General features: G+C 44.5%; 1 protein-coding gene across 2 annotated transcripts; it reads right to left on the bottom strand.

Moving 5' to 3' along the window:
- Window positions 1–204: 204 nt before the first annotated feature.
- mkrn4 (makorin, ring finger protein, 4) lies at window positions 205–8,881 on the bottom strand. Of its 2 annotated transcripts, none has more exons than XM_061259259.1 (8): window positions 8,753–8,881; window positions 6,898–7,026; window positions 6,344–6,633; window positions 5,437–5,594; window positions 3,881–4,125; window positions 3,249–3,359; window positions 2,236–2,353; window positions 205–1,482 (listed from the first exon to the last, which is right to left on the bottom strand). In XM_061259259.1, exons 1-8 carry the CDS (start codon window positions 8,806–8,808, stop codon window positions 1,333–1,335), a joined length of 1,257 nt encoding a protein of 418 aa, XP_061115243.1. In that variant the 5' UTR covers window positions 8,809–8,881; the 3' UTR covers window positions 205–1,332. The 2 variants fall into 2 exon arrangements, with proteins under 2 accessions (XP_061115243.1, XP_061115242.1); XM_061259258.1 differs by lacking the exon at window positions 8,753–8,881 and adding an exon at window positions 8,011–8,142.

Here is an 8,881-nt window from a genome sequence, read left to right as displayed (position 1 = left end):
GCAGACGAATTAATACAAGAATAGTTTGATTCATACTCTACATTGCTATCAAAGAGGCTTCCTTTGAACAATCCTGGATCACGCAACTTACTTCAAATAAACCAAATTTAAAAACAATGAAAGGTTTACATAATGCAAGAAAAGATCAGAATTTACAATGCTCAAGAAAGAGAAACACCATTAAACACAGAAGATTGTAGCAAATTCAACTTGTGAAACAACGTTTTATTTTTTTTTCTTTAAGTGAATACGATTATAAAAGAAATAAAACGGGACACCCTCGGTCTGTCATGTAAGCCTGCTGTACTGCAGCACTGCTTCTAAGGGACAGTAATGCCTGCCTGCCACCAAGGCTTTTACAAGCACAGGGGATTTAGGATGTACACATAGGAGCATAAAACCGCAGCACTGGGTGAAAAGATTCTGGGAAAGTACAGCACTTCGCCAGAGTACAAATTCAATCGAGACGAACATAAAATTAACTGCTGACAATACACACCGTTTTTCCTTTTTTTAAAATCTCATTCATACAAAATTGTCAAACTTAAGGTGTAACAGTATCAGTGGTTGCAATGAAACCTGGTTCCAAAGTGGATGGCTGGTGCAAAAACTCCTCCTGTACACAATGACTGGGTTTCCACCTTCCCCCCTCCCCCAAAACTACAGCAAGTCAGTTCACGTTAATGACGACACAGCTAGCGTGCACATTTGACAAATTCGAAAACTATGTTAAACGGGGAATATCAGACAACCACCTTCAGAACACTTACATAACCACAAACGTCACTCAACTCGGTAGATAGCGCCAGACGTTCGAACTGAAGCTGTGGCCGGGAACTGATGCCTGCTCGACCAAACCTGCCAATTTCTTCTTCCACCGTTTACGGAAAACGTACGACAGGGCCCTGACCAGCATCACGAGCCTGGCTCGCGATTTGCCTTTCTGAAGGTCGTTCGGCAGTCCAGGATTTCTCTTTTTGGTTAAACTGATAAACTACGGTAACCAAATAACGGCCGACCTGTCTGCCAAACAAAGCGACAAAGTCGTCGCTTCGAAAGTCCCGAAAACAGAAGGTGTGCATTCAGTCGTGTTTAGTTCAGAGCACAGTGATACTTGGACAGAAGAGGCCAAAGATCAGCCAGGGTTAAATGGTCACACGTGACTCCACTGCTCTGCAAGCGGGTAGCTTATATAGACAGAGGGAAGGATTAACACCACACATATAAAAAGGACTACAAACAGTATGTTTTCCGTAAGCTACCAGAAGCAGTTCACATGTGAGTGCTGGACCAGAGTGCCCTAAAGTTAGCCGCAGCCCTTGGCGGCTCCGCTCAGAGGGGGTCTCCGTCTTCATCCAGGTAGAGCCGAAAGTAGTCGTCCTCCTCCAGGACGTCGTCCTCGTCCAGCAGGGCCAGGGCGATGATGTAATGCAGGAGCTGCAGGCTGTCGCTGTCCAGGCCCTCGAAGCTGGACGTGCTGGGCTGGGGGGGGGGGGGGGGGGGGAATCAGCCATCAGAACCAGGGATTGTCAACTCAACTCAGGCTCAATGAATCATTCCTGTAGCCCTCAGCTCAACCTCCCATCTACTGTTTTGAAAACAAGGTGTGTGGAGCCAATCAGAAACCAATTAAAAACCAGCAGACCCTCAAGTTGAAAACCCCTGATGTAGACCATAGAATGAAGGCACTACACAAACCCACACTCATGAAGGATAACCAGATAACCAGTCAGTTTCACGGATTAATCTTCGGTCTAAACCAAATTAGGGTTTACGGCAAATCTACATGGAAAAATCTAATTTAGTCTGGGACTAGCCTTAATAGGCATGTAGCTGGCCATAAAACAGTCGTGTGAGATTAAATGCTAGTACCCAACTATGCCAATTTGTTTAACAGGTTCCAAATTAATGGCAATAAACCTGTTATATGAAACAGGCACTGTAAAATATCAAAGCTCATTGCAAAATAATTTCTAATGAAAGTCAAGACGCATAGGTGTTCACCATTTTCAATGTTGGGAAATGCAGGTTTAAGAAAGCCAGACCCGGGCCAAATACAAAATTGCCTTGCAAACAAACACTTTTCTATGCACTAGTACTGCTGGTCCTCTTGGTTGGCTCAACTGTAACGGACAAGATCAATTGCCCACAAAAAAGTAGTCGAATCCAAAACAATTATGTATTTGACCAAGTTGCTAAGAGTGAAGAGAGAAGGAGCCTCAATAGCAGCTTTACCACAGGAGACGAGCGTCTGCGTCGAGGTCTGTATCCGTTGGGCAGCTCATGGCGGTAGATGCACTCGGACTTGAAGGGGCAGCACCCGTGCCGCATGAAGAAATTGCACCTGATTTTACTGCGGAAAGATCCAGAATAGTTTGTGCCAAAATTAGACACTCATATCTAAACACACATTTTGTATGCACATGTAAAACATTTACATGAGTCGTATGTGAAAGAATCTTCAAATGGTTGGCATTTATAAAGCGGCTTTTATCCAAAACCCTGTACAATTGATGCTTCTCATTCACCCATTCACACACAAACGGCAATCGGCTGCCATGCAAGGGTTAGGCGTCTTGCTCAGGGACACTGACACACCCAAAGCGGGATCGAACCGGCAACCCTCCGACTGCCAGACGACAAACATTATAGAACATTGTCATAAATGGTCATTTCTGAGGCTAGTTGTGGAAATGCTTTGATCTACCCACAACTTTTCTAATAATCCATTCCAATTTCATGTGTAAAATAGCATTATGGGTCAAACAGAAGTAGTGCTCATTAGTTCCTCTAACCACCTTGTACACCCTTGTGGCTTTAGAGTTTGGTAAACATCAGCATATATCACCACCGGTGAAGGACCCATTTTACATTACATTACATTATTGGCATTTGGCAGACGCTCTTATCCAGAGCGACGTACAGTTGATTAGACTAAGCAGGAGACAATCCTCCCCTGGAGCAATGCAGGGTTAAGGGCCTTGCTCAAGGGCCCAATGGCTGTGTGGATCTTATTGTGGCTACACCGGGATTAGAACCACCGACCTTGCGTGTCCCAGTCATTTACCTTAACCACTACGCTACAGGCCACCCCGCAACCACCAGGCATTTCACTGTTGTTTGTTAAGCAATTCCCCACCTTACCTACCACTAAAGTGACAAGTAGCCGCTTGCTTTCCCCTTTTGTTCCCTCCATCAAACGGTCATTTCAAACAAATACTGAATGGCTGCATTCTCGCAAAGCAAACCTGGATTTCTCTTTGAAGGCAGTGATGAGCGTTTGCTTCTGGTCTCCATCGCTGACCCAGTACTTGCTGGGGATGTAGTAAGAGGACTTGACTCGGCACTGTGGGCATGCCCTAAAGAAGAGCCAGACTCCACTTCAACATTCACTCCCACTCAAAACAACAACACAAGGGGCGATGCCATGGTAAGAGATGCTACCACTGCAGGATATTTTAGTGGTAAAGTCCAATACAGCTACCGAAGAGACTGACATTTACTCCTGAGGGTTAGGTTACCATTTAAAATCATGCAAGTTTACTTTTGAATCTTAATCATTTTGTTATTACTTACTGGTTCTTATTTTACTTTCAAACTGTTGTGTATTTATGTGTACATTTGGCACATTTGCAAGAGGGCACCTGCTCTCAATGCATCTCCAAGTTTAAAAAGAAAATCAATGATAAAAGCATGACTTAGCCTCCATTATGTAGCTGTATTGGGCTTTGCCACCAAAATATCTAGCAGCAGTAACGTCAGTTAGCGTGGAATTGCCCAAGGGTAATTGCGCAAGCAGAAAGCAGAAGTTTGGTTTGCCCTTATGTGAACGACAGTCTACATGCAGGCAGTCACAGCCTTTAAAATCCAGTTCCCTTACTTGATGACCTCATCCTGGAAGTCTTTGGTCTTCCGCCAGGTCACAATGCAGCCCAGGCAGAACGCGTGGCTGCAGTTGGGCAGGATGCCAAACCGCCTCTCCTGGGCGCTGGGCTTCTCGTAGACCTTGTCCATGCAGATCCCGCACATGACATCTTTGCTCTGCTTGTAGGCCTCGTCTGGCCAGTCTCTGCCGGAGGGGGCCGCCGCCCCACTCTGTGCTGCCTCCTGCTGGCCGGAGGTCATCTGCAGGAAACCATTACATTACATTACATTATTACATTAATGGCATTTGGCAGATGCTCTTATCCAGAGCAACGTACAGTTGATTAGACTAAGCAGGAGACAGTCCTCCCCTGACGCAATGCAGGGTTAAGGGCCTTGCTCAAGGGCCCAACAGCTGTGCAGATCTTATTGTGGCTACACCGGGATTAGAACCACCAACCTTCCGTGTCCCAGTCTTTTACCTTAACCACTACGCTACAGGCCGCCCCAAGAGGACAACTAACAACGCTGAACAGTCAACCGATTCTGGCGGGACGACTGGGGATGCACCAGACCCCCAAACTATCCGTTTAACGGGTTGTACTACGCAAGTAACTTAAACTGGTTCCATCCAATAGATGTCTCCGATCAATACGAGCTAGTTATGTAGCCTGCCACGGGCACAGAGCACTGAGTCCTTGGTTTCAGCTCAGAGTTCAAAGCCAGAACAATATGGTGGACTGTTGATAAATTCCACCTAAACAGTCCACTAAAATATGCCGCTGAAAACGGTTGAGCCGAGAAATTGACAATGCACATGCCGAATTCATATTTGATCCGCAATGCCTTGTTTTGAAAGTTTGATTGTTTTTCGAGCCAGACGAGCTGTGCTGGATGGATTAATTTGCTTAGAACAAGGGTGGAGCATATCCTATGCAAACAGAGACCCGGCGAACATGCACAACACTCAGCAAACAGTCATGCACCACGTGGCGTCTACATAGAAAATAGCAGGCATGCCGGAATGGGTGTCAACACACCCCAATATCCAGCATGCATGGGCCAGTTTGATACTTCCACCACAGGGCACATAGACGCTTGCTCACCAGATTTGAGACTAAGCTAGTTAGTGTGCAAATGAATGTTTCTGGCATTTTTATTTTTTTCTCTCAACTATTGTTGACCTGTAATTGTCCCATAAACCTGGGAGTGTTTCTCAGGCACCTACGGCTTTATTGGGAGACCAGAACAGAACTCACTCCGTTCCAAAGCATTTTCGCAGAAGCCATGGACAACAATTGGGCAATGAATAAAGAGCAACAAGCTTTGATTAAGACCAACTTAACATTTATCCAGCTTGAAAGCAAACTCTGGCATATCTCACTCACACAGGGCATGTCCCACGATGGTCACACACACACACACACACACACACACACACACACACACACACACACACACACACACACACACACACACACACACACACACACACACACACACACACACACACACACACACACACACACACACACACACACACCTCAAGAGGCATTTAAATTCTTAACAAACCCCCAGAGACTGCTTCCCAGCACCAGAGTCCTGCCCCACGACCTCGGCCACCATCGCTGGTCCAGCGCGGACCCCCAGGGCTGCAGGCCTGGGGCAGCGTTGGGGAAAGTCCCTCCAAGAAGAGTTTTGACCACGGTGCTGCAGCTGTGACCAGGAACCTGGAACCACACGTCGAGAGATTCATTAAAACACACAGGAAACCATTCACAAAGCACCGCACAGGGATACCTTGTATGGTAAAGCCTAGTGTATGAAAAGATGTTGTAGACCTACTCCAAAAACTGTAAAGTTTGAATTCAGAACCCCAGTCCACCACCCTTCACAATATGGTGCTGAGGCCAGTTTCTGATCGTTGTGGGCAGGCTTTTAATCCATCACACAGCCTGGCCATTAAACTAAGCCCAGCCAACAAAGACCTTTTCCGTTGTCTTGATTTTGGAGATGCAAGTTTAGTTTAATTGTTTAGCTGATGTAAAACATTATTTTTAATGTTGTATGGTTTCAGGGTTATTGCTAAATCTTAACTTTTAAATGGTCATGTAGACAATTCAAGTCTATAGTTTTGACTTGATATTTAGTTATAGTATTTAGTTATAGTCTTGTATACCACTCCAAGAAGTTATACAAACATCCTTGATAATTTCCGTTTTGAATGTTGGCTCAATTTGCATGGAATGTGAAACGCTCTGCAAAATGACAAGTGAAACCATTTTGCCACATCTCAGTAATTCACTTCGTCAGATTTCACAAAACTGACAAATGACGGTTCAGAGCTTCAAATGAAAGCAATTGGATGACCCTCAAGATAAAAAAATAAATTAAAATCTAAAAAATGCATGAATATTTTTAATTAATAAAATCGACAAGGTCAATTATAGAACCAGAACAGTCACGCACACACACACACCTTGCCGCTGACACCGCCTGACTGCAGCCTCTGCGGGAGCCTGCTCCTCTTCCTCAGCAATGCCCATACTGAGATGTTCAAAACTGTGCTGCAGGCTGACCATGCCGTTCACCAGGGGCTCTGAGCCCCTCCGGCCCCCGCTGTAGGCCCCATGGGCCTGGGATATGGAGGGTTCCGAGCCCCTACGGTCCAGGATGGCTCTGTTACCCATGCCAGGGGGGTGGGTAGGGGGGGCTGAGCCCCATCTGCTGCCTGGACCACTGCCATCTGGCTGAAGGATATGTTGATACCTGCAACACCAAAGCTCCTTCAACAAGTTTGACACTACAGAATGCACAGCATGGACCCCTGTACCAGCTGCGTCTAATCCTCACCCAAGAGGCCAGTTTTCCATCCATCTCCATATGTTGCTAGCAACACCTACATATAATCCACAGTGAATATCTGGTACATTCCCTTTTCAGAAGTTTATTAATTTTGACTAGACAGTCTGCCGGACTGCATGGCAGACCTCCAGGTTAAGCCCCTTGACAGGACAGGAACTGTGCTCTCACCTGCAACGGTCCCCAAACCAGCAGGCACCCTTCTGGAAATATCTGCAGATTTCTGCTGAGGGCAACACCGGCAGCTCATGAGAGAAGTGACAGCTTGGGCCAAATCTGCAAGAACCGCGGATGTACTGCCTGAAAGAAAGTTTCCGGAGATTTACCAACAAGTATAGAAAAGTACTGTACATTTATAACATGGTGAGCTACTATACGTTATATATTTTTTTTATTAGGCCAAATCACATTGTTGCCTTGTTCTTTATCTGAAAATGTAGCGTATGAAGTACACATCATACACGAACGTTAAGCAACGTTTAAGCGATAAGACGCTTTTCTATGTTTTCGGTCACAATATTGTCAGGAACAGTGATGCAACTGAAGTTTTCGTCATGTTGATGATTGTCAACTGCGATAAACTGTTATCTAACGTAAACAGGAGACCAGTCGCAAATGTATAACTAAGTTGCAGTACTTTTGAATTTTAACGATCAAAAACAAACCAAGAATCTAGCTAGCTGGGCAACGTAACTAGCTAACGAGATGTCAAAATGTTAAAAAAATAAATAAAATAAATAAATAACGGTCTGAAACTAATGCAACTTAACGACATTGCCTAGTTTAGGTAGCTACATGGCTAGCTAGCTAAACAATAATCTAGCTAGCTAGCTCGTCAATTGCAAAAATGCAACATTAAAAGTTTATGGCTAGCAAGACCATATTAACGACGTTGTTTAATCAACACATTCGAAACGTTCCGGGTGCAGTTGCTGCCTAGCAAAAAAAAACAAACAATATTAAGCTGGGTAGCTAAACAAGTTAGCTCGTATTATGGTTGCTAGAGCACTAACGTTAACGACAAAAGCGTAACGTTGATGTTAATAAACTAGCATTCAAGCTGCCAAAAGACCAAATAATTTGCGAAAAATGTCACATTCCTTTGCGCTTAACGTAAACAAGTGAGGGAGCGCATAATATACTGTGGAGTGGAATCCTTTGTGTTTCCAAACCGGATGTAAACATCTGTTCAAAAGTAGACGAGCAAGCGAATGTTTTCCAGGACGTAAACATCGACGAACACAGGAGTGCTTGAAGAACTTTTCAAATCAAACGAAATCCTACCTGCAAGGCGCTCTGCCTACATGAAAAACGCGTTTGTTAGCATTTCTGTACGTAACGCCATGTCGATCCATCTCAGTCTTTGGACGAACAAGAACAGTCTGTATTGGTGCGAATGACACTGCAGAGCGGGCAAGACAGAATCGTGTACGTCACATCAACTTCCAACCAACCAGTGACGTTATAAAGAAAATGGAAAAGTTGAATTCCTGAGAACATGGTTGGCGGAGAGTGCAGCAACGTTAATGTTCTTTGTCATAATTTAATTGCCCCATTTTTGGTTGGGCTACTTGTTATCAGATTGGATTTGGAAATACAATCTCGAAACACTACGTGAACTGTTCAGTAGTCAAATTTGAGAATGCACGATTTGGCAACCTGGTAAAAAAAAAAATAGCCTAGCTACAAATTGCTATCTTACCAGCAAGTAAATGATCAAAGGTCGTTGGGCAAGTCAAATGTTTAACATGAATAAACACACATGGATACCCACTATCTTAATTGCATTAAAAATGGCAACAGCTTTAATACGCAATAAAATGGTAGAAAACGGGGGACTACTAAACACTTTGCAAGCCTGGCGTCCGGCCAGGAGCAGTTGGAAAACAGACACAAATGGCATGCAAAAGGGAGGGCGAGGGTGGGGGGGGCTTTCTTTAGTATGGATTATTTGGTTTGCTAGCTACAAGCAGTACCTTGATTGCAGCAAACTATCACATATTACTTTGTCACTATAAATCCCTACCTGCATAGAATACCAGTGTCAACATCCAGAGATATGCCATTTGTCCCCTTCTCCATCTTCCAGCCAAATTTAAATTTGAAAGCATTAGTCTCGACATGAGGGCCAAATCTGAATATATATAGCCTATTA

Source organism: Conger conger, chromosome 10 (assembly GCF_963514075.1).
Source record: "Conger conger chromosome 10, fConCon1.1, whole genome shotgun sequence".
Classification (NCBI taxonomy): domain Eukaryota; kingdom Metazoa; phylum Chordata; class Actinopteri; order Anguilliformes; family Congridae; genus Conger; species Conger conger.
The sequence above is the reverse complement of the archived record's forward strand: the minus strand, read 5'-3'. Positions and strand labels throughout refer to the sequence as shown.

Excerpts from the sequence above, each read along its gene's own strand:
- mkrn4 (XM_061259258.1), bottom strand. The coding sequence starts at position 8,081 with ATGGATCGACATGGCGTTACGTACAGAAATGCTAACAAACGCGTTTTT. Across the intron at positions 5,595-6,343 it reads CAGGCGGTGTCAGCGGCAAG|GTTCCTGGTCACAGCTGCAG; the intron begins GTGTGTGTGTGT and ends GTGTGGTTCCAG. Across the intron at positions 2,354-3,248 it reads GCCTTCAAAGAGAAATCCAG|TAAAATCAGGTGCAATTTCT; the intron begins GTTTGCTTTGCG and ends ATCTTTCCGCAG.